Source organism: Pristiophorus japonicus, chromosome 18 (assembly GCF_044704955.1).
Source record: "Pristiophorus japonicus isolate sPriJap1 chromosome 18, sPriJap1.hap1, whole genome shotgun sequence".
NCBI classification, from domain to species: Eukaryota; Metazoa; Chordata; class Chondrichthyes; family Pristiophoridae; genus Pristiophorus; species Pristiophorus japonicus.
The window spans coordinates 90,548,926-90,572,696 of record NC_091994.1 but is presented as its reverse complement, the minus strand read 5'-3'; the positions used below and the strand labels follow the sequence as shown (position 1 = coordinate 90,572,696).

At 44.6% G+C, this 23,771-nt stretch overlaps 1 protein-coding gene across 1 annotated transcript in view; it reads left to right on the top strand.

Moving 5' to 3' along the window:
- The window catches only part of LOC139229287 (transmembrane protein 88-like), a 50,614-nt gene extending 29,781 nt beyond the window's left edge, over positions 1 to 20,833 (top strand). The window contains exon 2 of the mRNA XM_070860961.1: positions 20,495 to 20,833. Within this exon, the coding sequence (XP_070717062.1) occupies positions 20,495 to 20,764 (270 nt within the window). The 3' untranslated portion in view covers positions 20,765 to 20,833. The remainder of the gene's footprint in view (positions 1 to 20,494) is intronic.
- The last annotated feature ends 2,938 nt before the right edge of the window (positions 20,834 to 23,771 follow it).

The window sequence follows — 23,771 nt, the reverse complement described above, 5'->3', positions numbered from 1 at the left end:
TTCCCTTTTCTCTCATGTACCCTACTACCCGCCCCCAATTTTACAACATTTTGGGGTGGTATACTCATGTTCATCCCGTTTGGTGGTTTCATGGTCACCATTACTGATACTAGCTTTTTAATTAGATTTTATTTAATTAACTAATCTAAGATATTTGCCTCGACCACTTCCTCTTGTAGCGAGTTCCACATTCCAACCACTCTCTGAGTAAAGAAATGTCTTATTTCCGTATTGGATTTATTAGTAACTATCTTATATTTATGGACCCTAGTTTTGGATTTTTCCACAAGTGCGAACATTCTCTCTGCATCTACTCTCTCCAACCCAATCATAATGTTAACAGCCTCAATCAGGTCTCCTCTGAGTCTTCTCTTTTCTAAAATCTTCCCCAATTGCTGCAATCTCTGTGTTCTAGTACCATCCTTGGAAATCTTTCTTGAACTTCCTCCAGTGCTTTGATATCCTTTTTATAGTATGGAGACCAGAATTGTGGGGCCTAACCAGGGTCCTATACAAGTCGAACATAACTTCACTCCTTTTGAATTCTATGGGGGAGGAATTGGGTGCATTTGTGCCTCCCGTTAGCAGCCCCAGGCGTGGCACCGCTAACGACCTCCGCTAAATTCGGCGGGAGTTTAGCGGCGGCGCTACGGCGTTGGGCTCCGACCTCTGCGCTCGGAGAACGTGACGTCATCGCCGTGTGCATCGCCCCGTTAGCGTCCCAGGCCCTAAAGTGGGTTTCGCCCCCTGAAGTAGCACGGGACGATAACCGCGACAGCTTCAGGGGAGGCGTACCAGGTGGCCGGCTACAACCGGGGCGGAAATTAAAAGCGGGGTGGCCGGCTGCTGTGGAAAAAGAGTGCCCTTTTCATTGTCGATCTGGTCACGGTTTGTTCGCGGGGTCGGTGCCGTGATCGCGCGAGGACGGTAACTCGGATTTAGCGAGCGGGGCGGGACTTCTGCACCTGATGCAAAGTTTCCCGCCTCCCGGATGTTACCGCCCTCAAACGGGGCGATAATGAATTTCTCGGCCAATATCTCTAGAAATAAATCTCGGTGCTTTATTAGCATCTTTAAATACTTTGCTGACCTTCGATGCTGCTTTTACTGATTTGTTCACCCTGCTCTTCTTTGATTAGTGCCATGGGACCTTTTACAGAAACCCGAGCAGACAGTATTATATACACACTTACAGGAGAAGGGAAAGAGTTATTATACAAGTTACATTCAGTCACATTTTGTGGGTTAATCACAAAATAAAGAGAGGAAAAGAAAGATGGGATTAAGAGAAAGAGATCAAAGAGACAGAAGCAGAAAGTAAAAAATATGTTTTTGTTTTAAATCTCCAACAATAATTCAATTCTGATTGACTGACACTCCACACTTGTAAAATTCAATTTTCCAGGTTGTTTGGTAGTAATTAAGACTTACCATGCAGCTAAAAATTGACTTACACCTGAATGCACCAGCCCTAACATTTTCTGGCGAGTTAGTGGGTAACTAGTGGGTAAGTACAGCAACTTCACGCCCTTGCATGGATTTCAATGCCGAGTCCATCGGCACAGTACCAGCGGAGCGCAGCTTGTGGAGGAGCAGGGCCATTCGAACAGCAACTTGCATATTTCCACATTTAGAATCATAGAAACTGTGTATGTGTAGATTCTGGAACTTGCTGTCTGATTTACTCCATTATAACGGTGAGTACTGATAGCCTCACAGTTATTCTTATCGCAAAATCCTGGCCCCTACGTCACATTTTCCTTCATTGCCGATATAGCAATGCTGGGAATAAGGAGCGCCGATATACATCAGGCATCCAGCTTTGCTACATCAATGAAGGCACGCTACGCACACCCACCAACCGGCACCTGTGAGAGGGCAGCCCCATTAAGCATGTGTAGGCAAAAAAGTCTCGAAGTTGACTTTCTGTTCCCGACACACCCACATCCTTCCCAACACCTTGCGCTCTGCAACATTGGGGAGCATGTCACAACAATTCAAGTCAGGCTGAACATTTCCTGGGGTCGACAGTGCATCTGTCAGGTCCCACCACACTTACAGCAATATACCCACAGAGGAAAGTCGAGGCACCCTAGCAGGATTTAATCAGAGAACAGTGAAAATAAAGATGAAAAAAAGAGAATATAGCAGGGAAACAGAAACAGAAACAGCAACATATTCACAATAGAAATTAGTTCACTGTACTCGACTGGTTGGAGGAGAACATAAAAGACCCCTCTCTCCACCTGTCACAGTGCTAATGATTCTGAATGGCTTCTCATTACTTTAACTCTGTTTTTCATTTTGTGCTTTCTCACATTCTAGCCAATGTTCATTAGCACCATCCAATATGTCAGGAGGAAATACCCTGTGGAGAATTTGCAACATGAATGATCTTGAACAGCATATTAATTGCACCAAGAACCACCACCACACACACACACACAGTGTTTTGCGAGATCATCTGAGAAGTTTATAAAGTCTCTGAACTTATCAGTGATGGGGAAACTAGAGAAGTACAGTCACTAAATCAAATGTGGTGAGCGGTGTTGTACCCATCCATCACATTTGTCCAATTTGTATCTTCTATTTTCTTGGTGGCAACAGCAAATAAGTTTGATGTATATTACATGGTTACATAGTTACTCATTGTTATCTCTGCTTTCTTGTCCATTGTTATCTCAGTACTCAAAAATTACAGAAGACTCATACAACCATAAATTCACATACCGAAGCTAATTAGTTACAGAATATTCTTTGCATCATAATGAAGTAGCAATTATTGCTCTTCAAAGTTGATTATTGCTGTGCAGAATATAATTCACATTATATTGTATTCTAAAATCACAGGGAGACCAACAAAGTAGCATCTTGCATGACCAAATTCATCTTCCGGAGGTGTCAGCTCTTTATTAGACTGAGAGTAAGGCTTCTTATAAACCAAAGTCAACACTCTTCATGTTTAAGCATTGATTACACAGCCGCACCCGATCCTGTTCTCATCTGATGACCACACGTGTACACTTTTCATTAGAAATCTCTGGATAGCAATCAGGAATCATAAATCTGCCTGATTTTCCCCTCTGTAGCCCAGAGAGCAAGTGTCAGACGCCTACCGCTACACCAGTTGAGAAAGAAAGAAAGACTTACATTTATATAGCGCCTTTCACGACCTCCTGACATCGCCAAGCGCTTTACATCCAAGGAAGTATTTTTGGGGTGTCATCGTCATAGGCAGTCCCTCAAAGCGAGGATGACTTGCTTCCACGCCAAAAAGGAATGAGTTGACAGGTGTTTCAATGAAGGACCTAATATTCCAGATCCCGAACTACATGTTGAAGGGTGGAAGATGCCTGTGTGTGGATTTTTTTAACGTGTGATGGCCGTTGCACACCAGCCACCACACGGGCTTGACAGAGCTAGGTCTTGGTCCAGTGGCAAGGTTTACCCAAGACGGCTGGAGACGTACACATATCGCAGTGCAGGCTGGCCCGTGCTGCCCCTGGGCCCTCGTCTCTTCTGGGCCCCAGACGCACACCTCTCCTGGGCCCCGGTCACTTCCTTCTACAATCTCTCGCCGCTCCTTTGCCCCTCCTGCTGTGCTTGCCCGCACTGCAATCAGCGACCTGACTTCGCAGCCATCACCCTTCTGCAGTGGTATGCCACCATACGCTGCTCCCTCCAATGGCCCCGGCCTGCTGATGGTCTTGCAGGCCGGGACCGCGCTGATTTCCAGGCAGGGCCAGGCTGCCGCTCGCTGATCCCTCACTGTTGTAATGTGGGAAACGCGGCAGCCAATTTGTGCACAGCAAGCTCCCACAAACAGCAAAGTGATAATGACCAGACAAACTGTTTTTGTTATGTTGATTGAGGGATAAATATTGGCCAGGACACTGGGGATAACTTCCTTGCTCTTCTTCGAAATAGTGCCATGGGGTCTTTTACGTCCACCTGAGGGAGCAGGTGGAGCCTCGGTTTAACATCTCATCTGACAGTGGAGTGGAGTGGAGTGGAGCACTGGAGTGTCAGCCTACATTTATGTACTCAAGTCCCTGGAGTGGGACTTGAACCCATAACCTTCTGACTCAGAGGCACAGCCACAGCTGAGATCAACCAACTCAACATAGTCCAGGAATCTGTACAGCTCAATATCACACCACACAAGCTATTCACCAACTGAACCAGGAGGGAGAAACTCCAGAGTGACTGCGTAGATGGCTGCTAACATCATTTTTTCTGGAGCTGCTGCCAATCGCAGAAATTCAAGGTGAAGATTTGGGGACATCTTACACTGATGTACTCAAGGGACTATCTAAGGCAGTTCCAACACTTGCAACAGCTGCCCTTGAGTTTTCCAACCTCGCCAGTTTGTAATAATCCTAATTAAAATGTGTTATTAATCAAAGCACAACTGTCCCTGAGAGCAGCTTTTTGTTACCTGACGTTCCCTGTTCCAACGCCAGTGAATACAAGGTACCAAAGGTGGCCAACATAGGCTTGTTCAGCATGGCTGCTGCTGATTCACTCAATGTTCATTGGAACAGGTTGAGTTCTGGATGTGGTTTTAAGCAATGTTTACAGGTGGATAACTTATTCTGGAAAACTAAATAAACACGATGGTATCTGGATAGGCTCGGTCAGTGGTTAACAGTGGAGTTTAGGGAGAAGCTGGCGCAGGATATTGTAGCCTCTTTGTGTAATGGGAAAGAGGCAAAAAGGGGAGAAAAGACAAATCTTAAAACAAGTAGGGGAAATGTATCAGGGAGTGGCTGTTTCGACCAAGTGCTGCTCCCACGTAAATCACAGGTTGAGCAAGGGAGTTGGTGCCATGCCACATCCTGCAACAAACCCAATTGCATTTTACAACAATAGATTCAGAATTTCACTTACCGCTCCATACCCGCTGTCACTATGGCTGCCACAATACCCCCTAGGTCCTACCACTGGGTGGCTGGAGCGCCTGCCTGAGTCGGGCGGTAGGCACTTTTAATAAGCAAATCAGGGTCCTGTGAAGTAGGTAGGATCCTGCTTGCCATTTTGGGACAGTAGTGGGTGGAGGGGGCAGGCAGTCCAGCCAAAGGTGAGCCAACAGGAAAGATTGTGTCATTTCCGTGGGGCCGGGAGGAGCAGCAGACCTGGGCCGCTGTTGCTTGAGGCCCCTCTTCATTCCAAAATTGTCCCCCTCCCACAGGCCGACATTTTTCTGGCTCGGAGGCCTGACGGGTTGCCCCATATCGCGGTGGGTGAGAGCTGGCAGGCTGCCCTAGAGCGCTCATTCTCCGCCCACAGTTGAATGCTAATGAGGCCTGGCTCTCAAAATGGACCGTGCCTCCAGCCGGGACTATTGAGCAGTCGGTTGGGGCGAAGGAAAATCTACCCCATTGTGTCCAGTTTTGGATGCCTTGCTTTAAGAATGATGACAAGACCTTGGAGAGGGTATGGAAAAGATTTGTGAGGAAGATATAGAAACATAGAAAATAGGTGCAGGAGTAGGCCATTCGGCCCTTCGAACCTGCACCACTATTCAATATGATCATGGCTGATTATGCAACTTCAGTACCCCACCCCTACCTTCTCTCCATACCCCTTGATCCCTTTAGTCATAAGGGCCACATCTAACTCCCTTTGGAATATACCTAACGAACTGGCCTCAACAACTTTCTGTGGTAGAGAATTCCATAGGTTCACCACTCTCTAGGTGAAGAAGTTTCTCCTCATCTCGGTCCTAAATGGCTTACCCCTTATCCTTAGACTGTGACACCTGGTTCTGGACTTCCCCAACATCGCGAACATTCTTCTTGCATCTAACCTGCCCAATCCCGTCAGAATTTTATATATTTCTATGAGATCCCCTCTCATTCTTCTAAATTCCAGTGAATATAAGCCTCGTCGATCCAGTCTTTCTTCATATGTCAGTCCTGCCATCCCGGGAATCAGTCTGGTGAACCTTCGCTTCACTCCCTCAATAGCAAGAATGTCCTTCCTCAGATTAGGAGACCAAAACTGTACACAATATTCAAGGTGTGACCTGACCAAGGCCCTGTACAACTGCAGTAAGACCTCCATGCTCCTATACTCAAATCCTCTCGCTATGAAGGCCAAAATACCATTTTCCTTCTTCACCGCCTGCTGTACCTGCATGCCAACCTTCAATGACTGATGTACCAATGTTGCACCTCCCCTTTTCCTAATCTGTCACCATTCAGATAATATTCTGCCTTCCTGTTTTTGCCACCAAAGAGGATAACCTCACATTTATCTACATTTTACTGCATCTGCCATGTATTTGCCCACTCACCTAACCTGTTCAAGGTTGTGTAGAGGACACAGAGAGGCTGCAAATAGATTTAGATAGGTTAAGCGAATGGGCTAAGGTTTGGCAGATGGAATACAATGTCGGAAAGTGTGAGGTCATCCACCTTGGGAAAAAAAACAAAAAAAGGGAATACTATTTGAATGGGGAGAAATTACAACATGCTGCGGTGCAGAGGGACCTGGGGGTCCTTGTGCATGAATCCCAAAAAGTTAGTTTGCAGGTGCAGCAGGTAATCAGGAAGGCGAATGGAATGTTGGCCTTCATTGCGAGAGGGATGGAGTACAAAAGCAGGGAGGTCCTTCTGCAACTGTATAGAGTATTGGTGAGGCCGCACCTGGAGTACTGCGTGCAGTTTTGGTCGCCTTACTTAAGGAAGGATATACTGGCTTTGGAGGGGGTACAGAGACGATTCACTAGGCTGATTCCGGAGATGAGGGGGTTACCTTATGATGATAGATTGAGTAGATTGGGTCTTTACTCGTCGGAGTTCAGAAGGATGAGGGGTGATCTTATAGAAACATTTAAAATAATGAAAGGGATAGACAAGATAGAGGCAGAGAGGTTGTTTCCACTGGTCGGGGAGACTAGAACTAGGGGGCACAGCCTCAAAATACAGGGGAGCCAATTTAAAACCGAGTTGAGAAGTAATTTCTTCTCCCAGAGGGTTGTGAATCTGTGGAATTCTCTGCCCAAGGAAGCAGTTGAGGCTAGCTCATTGAATGTATTCAAGTCACAGATAGATAGATTTTTAACCAATAAGGGAATTAAGGGTTATGGGGAGCGGGCGGGTAAGTGGAGCTGAGTCCACGGCCAGATCAGCCATGATCTTGTTGAATGGCGGAGCAGGCTCGAGGGGCTAGATGGCCTACTCCTGTTCCTAATTCTTATGTTCTTATGTTCTTATCCTGCAGCCTCTTAGCATCCTCCTCACAGCTCACACTACCACCCAGCTTAGTGTCATCTGCAGACTTGGAGATATTACATTCAATTCCTTCATCTAAATCATTAATGTATATTATAAATAGTTGGGGTCCCAGCACTGAACCTTGCGGTACCCCACTAGTCACTGCCTGCCATTCTAAAAAGGACCCATTTATTCCTACTCTTTGCTTCCTGTCTGCCAACTAGTTCTCTATCCACGTCAATACATTACCCCAATACCATGTGCCTTAATTTTGCACGCTAATCTCTTGTGTGGGACCCTGTCAAAAGCCTTTTGAAAGTCCAAATACACCACATCCACTGGTTCTCCCTTGTCCACTCTACTAGTTACATCCTCAAAAAATTCTAGATTAGGGATGAGAGGCTTTAGTTATGGGGAGGAAATGGGGGCTCTTTCGATTAAGAGATGTTGAAAATGATGAGGGGTTTTGATAAAGTAAATTGGCGAAAATTATTTCCACTGGTTCGTGAGTCAGTAACTAGTGGGCATAAATTTCAGCACATCGGCTCAAAGAAGAATGGGAGAGGTAAGGAGATAATGCAGAGTTGTGATAGAACAGAATCCATTATTATAGCTTTTAAAAAGGATGTGGATAAAATGTTGAAAAATAGACATTTTAAAAGGAAGGGACGGAGGAATGGAATGAAGTGGATAGCTCTTTTAGAGCACCAGCACATATACGATGGGCCCAATGGCCTCCTTCTGTGCTGTAAAATTCTGTAATTCTGACTTTAAGTTGTTACTGCTTCCCTGCCTCAAAGACTGGATGAATTGTTTAGCACTGTTATTGTCATACGAGCTTACCTGATGCTCAGTGTGAACACCTCAGTGAGTTGCAGACTGAATAAAGCATTTGATCAAGTATCTGGAGGCAGATCACAGGAGCTGACAGGCTACAATACGCTAGACGCTAACCCACTAACTGACTGTGGTATTTGTTATGTTGGGAGCAGCTGCCAAACTCTTCTCCTGCACTAACATCGTGATCGGGTTTGGGGGAGGGTGGGGGGTGGAATACTTTGGAAAATGGATTTCAAATGAATAACCTTAAAAAGAAATTGGATTCAGTATTCGAATGGTTTTTAATTTGCTGCTTGAATGATTCCAAGCAACCCAGGTGCTTTGAGCAGCTTGTTGAAGATGGCTGTTGACTAGACTGACAGAGACAATCAACCAATTCCGACATCCTACTGATCAGTAATTATAATAAAGAGTTCCATGCAGTCGGTCCACAGGAAAGATCATTTTCTTTCATACAGCAATGAGTAATTGGAAAATAAACAGCACATTATTAGAAATCTAGCTGTACACAACTGTCAGTTTAAAGCTTGTTCTCAATATTCCATTGGTAGAAATTCCATTATGTAAATTCCCTGTGATAATATTCACTTCTGCACTGAGATATTAGGCTAGTGAAAGATAGAAAGATTTGCATTTATATAGCACTTTTCGTGACCACCCGATGTCCCAAAGCGCTTTATAGCCAATGAAGTACTTTTTGGAATGTAGTCACTGTTGTAATGTGGGAGAAGTGGCAGCCAATTTGCACACAGCAAGCTCCCACAAACAGTAATGTGATCATGACTAGATAATCTGTTCTAGTGATGTTGATTGAGGAATAAATTGGCCAGGACACCAGAGATAACACCCCTGCTCTTCTTTGAAATAGTGCTATGGGATTGTTTATGTCCACCTGAGAGAGCAGAGGGGACCTTGGTTTAGCGTCTCATCCGAAAGATAGCACCTCCGACAGTGCAGCACTCACTCAGCACTGCCCTTGAGTGTCGGCCTAGAATTTTGTGCTCCAGTCTCTGGAGTGGGACTTAACCCACAACCTTCTGACTCAGAGGCGAGGATGCTACCCACTGAGCAAAGTCTATACATCGAATAAATATATCAAAAGCCAATTTTTCTCGCTTCCCACTCGCATTGGGCGCCAGACAGATGTAGTTTACCCAAAGTGTACTGTGCCTGTGAGGGCCTACGATTGCCTGAATTTCATGTCCTAGGCTATTGGCATGGCCCAGGCACACCCAGCTGCAGGCCCACACCCTGGCAGGGCTTTATGTTGGAGACCAGAGGTGGCAATGGGAGAGCAACTACAGGCCTGTGATCCCTGCAGCCCTGCTCCTGGTTTCTGGCCTCCTGCTCTTCCAAAGATTCTGCTGGAAAGGAAGAACATTCCTTTTGCTCCTGTCCTCTTTGGGGAGAAACCACCCCTACCAGACCCTGCTGCAGGCACAGGCTCAGGTAAGCCCACTTGGAAAAGCCACAAAAATTCCAGAGTAGTCCCATGAGTAGAGGCAGAGATCTGACACAATGGGCCTCCACTCCAATTTTCTCTCCACAATGCTGGGCATTTGAACTTGATAATTGGTGGTTTCACTCCTCCTTGCTACTTGGTGATTGGTATATTTACTACAGAAGAAACATTTACTACATAAGAAACATAAGAAGTAGGAACGAGGGTAGGCCATACGGCCCCTCGAACCTGCTCCGCCATTCAATAAGATTGTGGCTGACCTTCGACCTCAACTCCACTTCTTCTCCCGATTCCCATATCCCTTGATTTCCTGCGTGTCCAAAAATCTATCAATGTCAATCTTGAATACGCTCAATGACTGAGCATCCACAGCCCTGTGGGGTAGAGAATTCCAAAGATTCATAACCCTCTGAGTGAAGAATTTCACCTCATCTCAGTCCTAAATTGTCGGCTCCTTATCCTGAGTTCTAGACTCTGCAGTCGGGGAAAACAACCTCTCAGCATCTACCCTACATGTTCAGTTGTTCATTTGTTGCTGCTTTATGACATGAAATTTGAAAGAAACTTGCACAAGTGCAGGAGTGACACCCTAAATGTGACACTGGGAGTGTGATGGCTTAAATGTGACAGTTGGACAAAACTCATGTTAAATGCACCCTTTTTATATATAATAATAGATATAGAGTGGTCTGTAATAAACAAAGTTATATATAGTTATGAAAGTATCAGGCACAGATTAGTTGCAGACAACACATGATCCTTAGGATTATGATGAAGGTGGAAAGTATCAGCCAGTTAAAAAAATACATTAGATTAAACCACTACTCTATTCAACTTCTCAATATTTTCTCAAATTCATTCTTTTTAAACCTTTAATTCTCTGTTAAGCCTTTCTGTGATGTCCAAAGGTTATTTATTTTTATATATTCATTCATGGGATGTGGGTGTCACTGGCAAGGCCAGCATTTATTGCCCATCCCTAATCGCCCTTGAGAAGGTGGTGGTGAGCCACCTTCTTGAACCGCTGCAGTCCTTGTGGTGAAGGTACTCCCAGAGTGCTGTTGGGGAGGGAGTTCCAGGATTTTGACCCAGTGACGATGAAGGAACAGCGATATATTTCCAAGTCAGGATGGTATATGTCTTGAAGGGGAACTTGGAGGTGATAGTGTTCCCACACGTCTTCTAGGTAGAGGTCACAGGTTTGGGAGGTGCTGTCGAAAAAGCCTTGGCGAGTTGCTGCAGTGCATCTTACAGATGGTACACACTGCAGCCATGGTGCGCTAGACGTGGAGGGAGTGAATGTTTCAGGTGGTGGATGGGGTGCCGATCAAGCGGACTGCTTTGTCCTGGATGATGTTGAGCTTCTTGAGTGTTGTTGGAGCTCCACTCATCCAGGCAAGTGGGAAGTATTCCATCATACTCCTGACTTGTGCCTTGTAGATGGTGGGAAGGCTTTGGGGAGTCAGGAGGTGAGACACTCGCCACAGAATACCCAGCCTCTGACCTGCTCTTGTAGCCACAGTATTTATGTGGCTGGTCCAGATAATTTTCTGGTCAATGATGTCACCCAAGATGTTGATGGTGGGGGATTCGGCAATGGTAATCCTATTGAATGTCAAGCGGAGGTGGTTAGACTCTCTCTTGTTGGAGATGTTCATTGCCTGGCACTTATGTGGCGCGAACGTTACTTGCCACCTATCAGCCCAAGCCTGAATGTTGTCCAGGTCTTGCTGCATGCGGGCATGGACTGCTCCATTATCTGAGGAGTTGCGAATGGAACTGAACACTGTGCAATCATCAGTGAACATCCCACTTCTGACCTTATGATGGAGGGAAGGTCATTGATAAAGCACCTGAAGATGGTTGGGCCCAGGACACTGCCCTGACGAACTCCTGCAGCAATGTCCTGGTGCTGAGATGATTGGCCTCCAACACACACAACCTTCTTCCTTTGTGCTAGGTTTGACTCCAGCTAGAGCAGAGTTTCCCCCCGATTCTCATTGACTTCAGTTTTACAAGTACTCCTTGATGCCACACTTGGTCAAGTGCTGCCTTGATGTCACTCTCACTTCATCTCTGGAATTCAGCTCTTTTGTCCATGTTTGGACCAAGGCTGTAATGAGGTCTGGAGCCAAGTGGGCCTTGCAGAACCCAAACTAAGCATCAGTGAACAGGTTATTCTTGAGTAAGTGCCGCTTGATAGCACTGTTGACGACACCTTCCATCACTTTGCTGATAGTTAAGATCAGACTGATTGGGAGGTAATTGGCCAGATTGGATTTGTCTTGCTTTTTGTGGGCAGGATATATTTGGGCAATTTTCCACATTGTCAGGTAGATAACTATCCAGTACAATCCACATCACCAAATCAGGACATTCCATGGATAGAGCTAAGAAGTATTTTTTTTTCTTTATTCAATCATGGGATGTGGACGTCGCTGGCAAAGCCAGCATTTATTGTCCATTCCTATTTGTCCTTGAGAAGGTGATGGTGAGCTGCCTTCTTGAGAACGGAATGACTTGCTAGGCCATTTCAGAGGGAAGTTAAGAGTCAACGGGCTAGAACGCAGGAGGCCTACTCAATTTTTGGTACTAGGATGCTGGCATCCTAGCACCTAAACTTGAAAAAAAAATCCTGTAGAAAAATTTGGTTGGTTACCGCCACCCGCTAAACAGCCACCGCCCGAGTGCCGCCAGTGCGTGCCGTGAACTTCAGCGAAGGTTTAGCAGTGGTGCTGACAGTTTATACTGCGCTAGCTAGCACCGCCAACTTGGTGACATCACCAAGTGTGCAACGCTCCCATAGCGCCACATTTGCAAAATTCAGTCTTTCCCCTGCCGTAGCGCCTGGCAGGGGAAAGCAGTCGGTCCAGCGATGGTCCCGGGGCGATACCGTCCAGAGTGCAAGGTAAGTGCTGAAATTTCACTTTTACAACTTTTATTTATTTGTTGCAGTAGTGGGGAAGTGTGTGTGAGGTTTATTGAATTTTTATACAGGATTTTGTTTTTCATCTTTAGGCGCTAGGATGCCGGCATCCTAGTGCAAAAAATTAAGTAGGCCTCCTGTGCTATCGCTCCGTTAGTGCCCGAAGAGGCGTGTGGAACGCTTCTCTTAGCACTACATTCTCAACTTGGGGCGAAACCACTGAATGTCCCACCTTGAGGCGGTAGAAATCGCCCGGCATTAAAGATAGTGTCCCAGCAGTGTCACGCCTCAAAGCAGGCGATACTGAATTTCTAGCCCAACCACATTGCTGTGGGTCTGGAGTCACATATAGACCAGACCAGGCAGGCAAAGATGGCAGATTTCCTTCCGTAAAGGACTATAGTGAACCAAATGGGTTTTTATGACAATCTGGTGGTTTCATGGTCATCATTACTGATACTAGCATTTTATTCCAGAATTATTTAATTGAATTTAAATTCCGCATCTGTCAAGGTGGGATTTGAACTCTTGTCTCCAGATTACTAGTCCAGCAACATAACCATCATGCCACTGTTCCCAATCTATGAAGTATCCTACTTCTTGATTCATTCTCGGGATATTGGCAAGGCCCTAGCAAGGCCAGCTTTATTGTCCATCAGGTTACCCTTGAAAAGGTGGTAGTGAGCTGCCATGTGGTGAAGGTACTCCTACAGTGCTGGTAGGGAGGGAATTCCAGGATTTTGAACAGCGACGATGAAGAAACGATGATATATTTCCAAGTCGGGATGGTGTGTGACTTGTAGTGAAACTTGGAGGTGATGGTGTTCCCATGCAATTGCTGCCCTTGTCCTTCTATTTGGTGGAGTTCGTGAGTTTGGGAGATGCTGTCGAAAAAGCCTTGCTGAGTTTCTGCAGTGCATCTTATTGATAGTACAGACTGCAGCCACATTGCGCCGGTGGTGATGGGAGTGAATGTTTAAGGTGGTGGATGGGCTGCAGATCAAGCGGGCTGCTTTGTCCTGGATGGTGTTGAGCTTCTTGAGTGTTGTTGGAGCTGCACTCACCCAGGCAAGTGGAGAGTATTCCATCACACTCCTGACTTGTGCCTTAGAGATTGTGAAAAGGCTTTGGGGAGTCAGGAGGTGAGCCACTCGCTGCAGAATACCCAGCCTCTGACCTGCTCTAAAAGCTACGGTATTTATACGTCTGGTCCAGTTAAGTTTCCGGTTATTGATGACCCCCAAGATGTTAATGGTGGGGAATTCGGCGATGGTAATACCATTGAATGTCAATGGGACGCAGTTAGACTCTCACTTGTTAGAGATGTTCATCGCCTGGCACTTGTATGGCACGAAGGTTACTTGACACTTATCAGCACAAGCCTGAATGTTGTCCAAGTCTTGGTGCATGCGGGCACGAATGCTTCATTATTTAAGGAATTGTAAATGGAGCTGAACACTGTGCAATCATAAGCAAACAGCCCCACTTCTAACCTTATGAAGAGGGACGGTCATTGCTGAAGCAGCTGAAGATGGTTGGGCCTAGGACGTTGTCCTGAGAAACCCCTGAAACGATGTCCTGGGGCTGCGATGATTGGCCTCCAACAACCACAATCATCTCATTTGCGTTAGGTAGGACTCCAGCCCCTGGAAAGTCCTCCCGCACTAATCCCCATTCACCAGTTTTACTAGGGTTCCTTGATGCCACACTCGATTGAAAGCTGCCTTGACATCAAGGGCAGTCACACTCACCTCTCCTTTCCCCTTTACAACAGTGACTACACTCCAAAAAGTACTTCTTTAGTTGTAAAGCGCTTTGAGACATCCGGTGGTCATGAAAGGCTCTATATAAATGCAGGTCTTTCTTTCTTTCTTTTCTCCTCTGGAATTTAGCTCTTTTGTTGATGTTTGGACCATGGCTGCAGTAAAGTGTGGAGCCGAGTGGTCTTGGTGGAGCTTGAGCTGAGTGTCACTGAGCAGCTTCGTGGGGAGTAAGTGTGACTTGGTAGTTCTGTGAGCAACTGAATCAATAATTCACCAAGCTGTCCATTCAAAGAGTTGCTTGTTTTGGTTTTTCTTTCTGCTTCATTTTTCCCGTCACATACCTAGAAGCTTTACAAAGTAATAGAGAACTTCAGTAACCAAAGCCCTTGCCTTCAGCAGTCTGGCTCTGAATTCTAATTAAACAGCACTGGTATCATTTGCCACATTGTGCCTCTTCAGGCTCTCCGAAAGAACTACGCACTTACTCCCATTGCACTACCCTTTCAAATGTTCCTCTTTCAAATATTTATCCACTTCTCTTTGACGTGATTATGGATTCTGCTTCTCTCATTGTTTCTGGTAGGAGATTCCATGTCCGAACAATTTTGAAGAAAAATCATTTTTCCGCCTTTCTCTTCATGCGTTTGGTGATTATTTTACATTTATTCTCTCCAGTTGTTGCCTCCCTGACATCAGATCAAAGCATCAGCCAGATGGATTGGATTGAAGCCTGTCAGCCATCTTACCTATATCAACCTCAATTGCAAAAATACACAGGCCCATGAAAGGAATAGCCTCCCATGGCCTGACACTGGGGGAGGAATTGCTGTGGCCGCTCTATAACAAATGAGTTGTGAAGATTTGCTGCAGTTAATGCAAGTTCTCTGATCAATACTTGTTCTGGAATGACAAACGTAATCATAAAGACACATCATGACCAGTGCCCCGACTGTGCCTATTGGTTTGTGATGGGAGCCCTTCAATGGTGTACTGGGTTTAGAAGGATTCATATTTTACAATTGGTACAATTCTCAGTTATTGAGGGATGTAAGAGTGAAAATTGCAGAGGCTCTGGCCTTTTAAATACAATATTCTGGGACAAAATTAATTGGCATTTGGAAAAGTATAGGCTAATAACTTAGTCATCATGGATTTGTTATAAGCAACTCGTGTTTGACTGACTTGATTAAGTTCTTTGATGATGTAACAGAGAGGGTTTATGAGGGTAATGTGGTTGATGTTGTATATATGGACTTTTAGAAGTTGCTTGACAAAGTACCACACAATAGATTTGTTACCAAAATTAAAGCCCATGGGATTAAAGGGACAGTGGCAGCATGGATACAACATTGGCTATAGGACAGAAAGCAGAGAGTAATGGTGAATGGTTGCTTTTCAGACTGGAGGGAAGTATACCGTGATGTTCCCCAGGAGTCAATATTATGACCACTGCTCTTTTTGATATATAATAATGACCTGGACTTGGGTACACAGGGCATCATTTCAAAGTTTGCAGATGATGCAAAATTCAGAAATGTACTAAACAATGAATTGCTGTGGCCGCTCTATAACAAATGAGTCGCGAAGATTTGTTGCAGTCAATGCAAGTTCTCTGGTCAATACTTGTTCTGGAATGACAAACGTAATCATAAAGACACATTGCGACCAGTGTCCCGACTGTACGTAAGAGCATAACATAAGAAATAGGAGCAGGAGTAGGCCATACGGCCCCTCGAGCCTGCTCCGTCATTCAATAAGATCATGGCTGATCTGATCATGCGCTCAGCTCCACTTCCCCGCCCGCTACCCATAACTCCTTATTTCCCTATCTTTTAAATTGGTATTGGTTTGTGATGGGAGCCCTTTAATGGCATGCCGGGTTTGGAAGGATTCATATTTCACAATTGGTACGATCCGAATTGCAGCATCCCTGTTGTTTTTGAGCCATTTTAGAAAATTAGGCCCATTGCCTTGAGGGTGATTCGTTAGAGCTCTGGGTTGTAAATGCAAATTTACAAGTTGGATTACTTCTTAGCACTTTCGTGCTTCATTCAGGGCACCCAGCCAGTCAGCCATTGGCAGTTCTGAAATGCTCGGGTGACTTTTCACTGTGGGAGTGTGATCTGGCCAACCTTTTCAATTCTTACCAAGACTTTTTTTGGAAGATTCGACATGTGGTTACGAGGGACCATCAACCGGTCCCGGCAGCGGGCAGTCGAGGGGGTCGTTCAGCCGAACTGCCTGCCTCTTTTTTCCGCAGTTACATCCGAGCCAGGGTGTCCCTGGAGATGGAGCACGCGGTGTCCACCGGTACGCTCGCGGCCTTCCGTGAGAGGTGGGCGCCGGAGGGATTGAAGTGCATCATCACCCCCGGCAACCAAATTTTAATTTGATTCAAGTTTACTGTCTAAAGTTTAATTTGTTTAAGTTTGTCGGTTTTAGTGCCCCCCCCCCTTTAATCAGGGGGCACTTGATTATTGTTCTACTTAAAATAGTTGTGGTTAAGAGGGACTCACTGTAACTGGAGTGAATGTGAGTGATACTGGTGCAAGTAATGGATGTGTTTATCCAGACTGCACACTGCCTGTCTTTAAATAACTTTCAATTCTGGGTGAGGAACACAACAGTATTATTCACGAAAAAGCCAGAGGATATTTTTTTTCTCTGAGTGATGTGAAGTAATATGTTGCTGGATGCTGAGGCCCGAGCTTGTTCCCAGTTTTATGAGTGCCAGGCATCTTTTCAGCACAAGACTATGCTGGTTAGCAGCATGATAAAAGTCCCACTGTCACTATGAACCTTACTGCATACCCGGTATAATAACTCTAGTCAGCAGTGTTGAACTACTTCTAAAGCACCAGATCACACAAATGAAAACAGGCAGCAAACTCTACAAAGAAATTATGTTACTTCATCTATAAAAAATGCACTGCCTCATGTTGATGGAAATGTAACCTTTATTCTGATAGAGTGGAGCCCTGCCAAATGCCTATGTCCTTTGTATTGCTGTATTTTTCATTGTTGGAATAATTAGAAAAATGTTTGGCATCATTTAGAGGAGATATCACTGCTGCCACAACACACACTCTGAATACAAACGCTTTATATTGTTGGGCACAACAAGCAAGGCAAAGAAAGTTCAAGTGGCGAGCAAGCAAAATGTAAGACACAAATATGTTAACGCTAACTGGCACTACTATTTAGTCTTTGTCAGAAATGGGATCAAAAATCAAAGCATCAACGTAACACTGACGTTATAAGGCTCCAATTGGTCTATCTGTTATAACATAATTATCAGTTACTGCATAGAATGGGATACTAATTTGGCAGTAAACCTACTTTTGGTGGAATTACTGCAAATTGCAATGTTTTTCCATTGAATTAATCAAGCATATAATAAATTAATACAGAATGAATATGACACCAATTAAACCAATTATTGTACATCAGAGGCAATTAAACTAAGCCAAATACTTATTTACTGTAATAAATCCTAGTACATTATCTTCAGTCCCCGACACAAACACTGTTCCTTAGCCACTGACTCCATCCCTCTCTCTGGCAACCGTCTCAGGCTGAACCAGACTGTTCGCAACCTTGGTGTCATATTTGACCCGGAGATGAGCTTTCGACCACACATCCGCGGCATAACTAAGGCCGCCTATTTCCACCTCCATGACATATCCTAATTCCACCTTTGCCTCTGCTCATCCGCTGCTGAAGCCTTCATCCATGCCTTTGTCTAGAGTTGACTATTCCAACGCACTCCTGGCCGGCCTCCAGTCTTCCATTCTCCATAAACTTGAGCTCATCCAAAACTCTGTTGCCCGTGTCCTAACTCGCAACAAGTCCTGCTCACCTATCATCTCTGTGCTCGCTGACCTACATTGGCTCCCGGAAAAGCAATGGCATGATTTTAAAATTCTCATCCTTGTTTACATCGCGAGGGGGCAGTACCTGAGGAGAGAGAACCATTAACATCAGCTAGCATGGGAGCCAGAAAAGGAAGTTGGGTGGTCAGCAGTTTAGGCCTGATGACCTTTTCTTAGCTTACTTTTTGTATGTTCCTGGTTGAGACAAGAACACTGGAATCATTTAAGCAACAGCTCGGTGCTGTACTGGAAAGATTGTTTGATTTGGGAATCTGGAAGAATGAGATAAAATGGGCCAACGGGCTTTCTTCATCCCAACTCACCTTGTGAACTTTCGGCAAATCATCTGCAGTTTGTCTTCATTCATTGCCTGTGTTAGGAATGCAGTGACTAGAAGAATGAGAGGGGATGTCATAGAAACATATAAAATTCTGACTGGATTGTATAGGTTAGATGCAGGAAGAATGTTCCCAATGTTGGGGAAGTCCAGAACCAGGGGTCACAGTCTAAGGATAAGGGGTAAGCCATTTAGGACCGAGATGAGGAGAAACTTCTTCACTCAGAGAATTGTGAACCTGTGGAATTCTCTACCGCACAAAGTTGTTGAGGCCAGTTCGTTAGATATATTCAAAAGGGAGTTAGATGTGACCCTTACGGCTAAAGGGATCAAGGGGTATGGAGAGAAAGCAGGAATGGGGTACTAAAGTTGCATGATCAGCCATGATCATATTGAATGGTGGTGCAGGCTCGAAGGGCTGAATGGCCTACTCCTGCACCTATTTTCTATATTTCTAAACTTACAACGGTCAGAATGACATCCAAAAATAAATTAGACCTATTATTACAATCAACTGCATCAATGCAACGGTTTCTATACATGGATGAATGCTACTAAATATTGTACGATAGAGTGAAGGTGGAGTAGGGAGTCACGGAGACAGATGGTCATGTTGCCCTTGCTCTATATCTGCTCGTGGTGAGGGAGCTGTGCTGAGATTGATGTTTGAGTGCCAGCGTGGCCACTGAGTCACAATGTCACGGGCTCAAGCCGCACTGCAGGATTTTGAGCAGATAATCTAGGCTGATTCCTCAGCAAAGCTCCCTCTACTCTGCCCAACATACTCGCTTTCATCTGGCCTCAAAACAGCATCCACCACTCCATGAGGGTGGTTGTTTGATTGCAACTATTCATACAGCCTCTCTGAATGAACTAGCAAATTTTTATCCTCTTTTTGCCCTCAACATTTCCCTCCTTACTCCTCTCCTACTGGCGTGACCATACTGACTGGTCTCTGGTGTCCCACTCAATTGGCTGATCTTCATGTGTGAGCATAGACTGTGGGCATCAACAATGGGGAGGGGGGCATCAGTTATGCCTAAATCTGTGCCCTTTGAATGCCCACACATGTTCACTTTCAGCAGAGATAATTGCATTGTGATTGAAAGCAGGAGCTTCAAATTATAATTCTGTTGTCTTTGTCAAGACGCTGAGCTGATAAATGTGTTTCACACTTATTATTAATGTGTGAACTTTTTACTTGTTTGTGCTATTTTGAAGCTGTATTTGTTGCCAGTGCAGCATTCTCCAACCCAAATATATCATCAGCACAGTCCCTTTTCAGACTCGACTAACACATTAGAGCTTGATGTTCTGATGCTCCAAGATTTTCTTTACCTTGTGTACAATTTACATTTGGATAAATCTATACTTAATTTTTTTCGCATGCTCAATTGGATAAGGATGTTGATGCTAACAACTGAGAAGGGTGATTGGAATTTTGCATCTGTTTAGCAAACTGTGTGGAATATGTCAATCACTAATACTGTAAGACCTATTCAGATTAGTGGTTGCGTTCTCTGAAAGGTTTCTTTATTGCTATGCATGAGAAATCTGCAGTCATCAAACAGATGAAACAACTTAGAGACCAGCCTGAGAATCACATGCTGAACTATCACCATCTGTTGAACCATCTCAACCTGTAAAAAGCAGCCACAATCCGTGGGACTGGAAGCTAGCCAAAGTTACTTAAACATGGAGGAAGGGACAAACCCATTAAGTGCAGGCCAGTAAGTTTGATGTCAGAAGTTTGAGTACTTGGAAAGTAAGGGGATTAAAAGAGAGAGAGAGAGAAAAAGATCAGGCAATTGAGGATTAAAATTGTCATAACTAACAAAAAATGGCAGAGCAAAGACTGGCTGACTGGCCGACGTTTTCAGTGTTCCTATCTCTCACTTTGATAAGCACAAAATTCGTTAAAAATATTTAATAAAATGGGATTTGACATTATCCGCAATCTCTGTTGTAATAAAATGCATCAAAGCCACATTTGGAGAACTTGCAATAAGCAAATAAAATATAATAATCATAGTGTGCATGAGTTAGAGTAACCTTTTTTATATTTGACCTGCAGGTTATTCATTCGGATGCGTACTACTGTAAAACTATCCTCGATGATAACAGTTCCTCCGCCCTCATCATTCTCGGCTTTGTCTTAATGTCCCCACTTATTGTGATCGCCATGGTGACCTACTGCAGCGTAGCACGCCGGCTGCGCCTCTTCCTCTGCTGCGTACCCTACTCCAGGGCCGTCTACAAAGGGTTGAAGTGGACCGGGCACAACTCCTCCAGCTGCTACTGCTGTGCAAAAGAATGGGATAGCAGTTTGAAGGCTTGGGTCTGACAGTGCTTTAGATGCTCGGAATGTACGGCAGACTCTCACTGCATTTGTATAATAATCCTGTGTTCCACCTTTTGTCTCCTGCATTGTGAAATTATTGACAGTGACATTTTAAGATTTAAATCAAAACAGCGATTGCTGGAAATACACACCAGGTCCCTCAGCATTTAACATAACAACATAAGAAATAGGAACAGGATTAGGCCATACGGCCCCTTGAGCCTGCTCCGCCATTCAATAAGATCATGGCTGATCTGATCATGGACTCAGCTCCACTTCCCCACCCGCTCCCCATAACGCCTTATTCCCTTATCGATTAAGAAACCATCTATTTCTGTCTTAAATTTATTACATTTATTCACTGTAAAGAGAAGAGACAGATTGATGTCTTTATTCATTCACTGGATGTGGGTGTGGCTGACAAGGCCAGCATTCATTACCCATCCCTTGTTGCCCTTGAGAAGGTGGTGGTGAGCCGCCTTCTTAAATACAACTGAATGGCTTGCTATTAGCTAAGAGTCAACCACATTGCTGTGCTGGGTCTGAAGTCACATATAAGCCAGACCAGATAAGGACCGCAGATTTCCTTCCCTTTTACGACAATCCTGTAGTTTCACGTAGGGCTGGAACAATACTAGCTTTTTATTTCAGATTTATTTAATTAACTGAATTTAAATTCCCCAGCTGCCATGGTGGGATTTGAACTCATGTCTCTGGATCATTAGTCCAAGCCTCTGGATTACTGGTCCAGTAACATAACCATTCTGCTACTGTACCCATGTTTTGGGTTGAGAAGTGCATCAGAGTTAACTCATCATTCTGAGCTATTGTGTATTTCCAGCAGTGACAGTGTTTTTATTTTTAATGTTATTATTTTAAGTAGCAACATATTTATTGCATTCTCTTTGAATGGGACCAGTATCCTCATGTATTTTCAACTATTTTTCATTGCTTTGCCTGTCTTTAAGCTATTGGGTAGTTTCTGTGACTCCACACCTAAATTGTACACATCTACCTCTAATAATAGATTAAAAACCTTACATTGGAGTGCATTAAACTGCCTAAGTAAACTTGTTACGCTGCAATGACACCCTTCCCCCAGCAGAGATACTGCAGCACTCCCACTGGTGGGAAGGTTCATTACAGTGTGACAAATTTACATGAGCAGTTTAATGCAATCAGATGTAAGATTTTTAAGATATTATTATAGATAGATTTGCATCATATAAGTGTGGAGTAACAGAAACTATCCAGCAGCTAAATGTCGATATTGGAATTTATTACAGAAATATAAAAATAAGGAGAGAAAATATATGCCTTTAAAATGGGGACTGAATGATATCCAATTATCCCCCTTGTCTAACCCCTTTTCCCCTGAATGGCCACACTCGAACTTCACTCACCATGGGCAACACCAAGGGAGGTAGATTTCTGTGTGCCGATGCAAAGAAAATAGTTAAAATAAGTGCAGAAATGAGGAAAAAGCAACGATACGAGGAAACAAACATGCAAAATAGGAGAGAAATTAAAATAATTAGTGCCAGATATTTACCACCTGGCGTGTTTGTCTAATTGATCTAATTTCACGAGTGTCTGTAAATATTTTGATGTCAATTACCATCCTTTGAAATGATTCCTGACAGCAGGAACAGAAACCAGATTGTGACAAGGGGCCTAAAGAGAGTGAATCTTGCGCCGAATAAGACCACGGAATGGGGAGCAGTGTGACATACAGCTCAGGGTTTAAACAGAAACAACAGCAAACATTTTTAAAAACACAGAAGGAAGCACAGATATGGAGGGGAGAAAACCAAAAGGAGAGCGGACGTGACAAATGAAAAGTAAGCAAATGGGTTAAGGCCTGAATAAAATGGCCACGGTTCTGTTTGTTTTTGTTTCAAAAATATATACTTTATTCATTACAAAATTGTCACAATACATTTGAATATTGTCACAATTCAGTGCAATACATTTGAATTAGGTCAGAAAAACAGAACGACACATTTGAATACTCTCAAACCTGTCATACAATACATTTCAATACATTCCAAATTCAGTACAATATAATTCACAAATTACATGGCAGCTGGGGTTACAAGAATGTTACAGAATGACTTAGTGAAGAAACAACGACTGCTTAAATGGAAGAAACATCAGCCCCGATAATTTCTGTAGTGCCGCTGACAGCGTGGGTGCTTTTGAAGCCAGCAAACTCCCTGGGGAGCCAGGCCAGCCTGATTGACAGGGCTGTCAGGTGGGTAGAATGAGCGGGTAAGTTCGTGCTGTTGGGGTAGTGATTGCAGGGGTGAGGGGTGAGTTCAGCGTGGCATGTAGAGTCAGGGGTGATTATGGGGGGGTGGAGACAGATGGCGGATGGGATTGGAGATCGTGGGGGGCGGGGGGGGGGGTGAGTCGGATCGTGAGGGGGGGCTCGCTGATCTCAGGGGGGGGGGGGTTCTGATCATGGGTGGTGGTCCTATTGCGGGGAGGAAAGCAGGTTTGCTTGGGGGGGCTGGGAGAAAGCAATCTCTCTCCTCCTGGCCCACAAGCAGTGCTGGACAGGCACTGTTTCCCACAGCAGTCCTCGCCTCCCTTTATCTGCCCTGTTAGCTTTACACTGGAGATAAAATCTGAGGCACACACCCTTATAGTTGTTAAACTACAGTATTTAAATGAGCAACTCGCCTCCTGGGAGCGGGTTACACCCACCCCTCACAGCCCCAGCCTAAAACCAAGGCTGATTGGGTTCAGATTGCAGACGTTTAACATTTTTACATCTCACCCGACCCGAACACCCCATTTTGGGGAATTAAAATTCCCCCTCATCAGGAGCAGCATGACTTTTATCGGAATGACCAAGCAAACTCAAATCTTCTGAGTAAGCCTCCTGGCTAATCTCCCTGCTGCCGTGTGTTCAGTAATCTCCTGAGTTCTGCTGCCATCTTTGCAAGAGCGTGTGCCGAAAACCACTCATCATCATCATCATGGGCAGTCCCTCGGAATTGAGGAA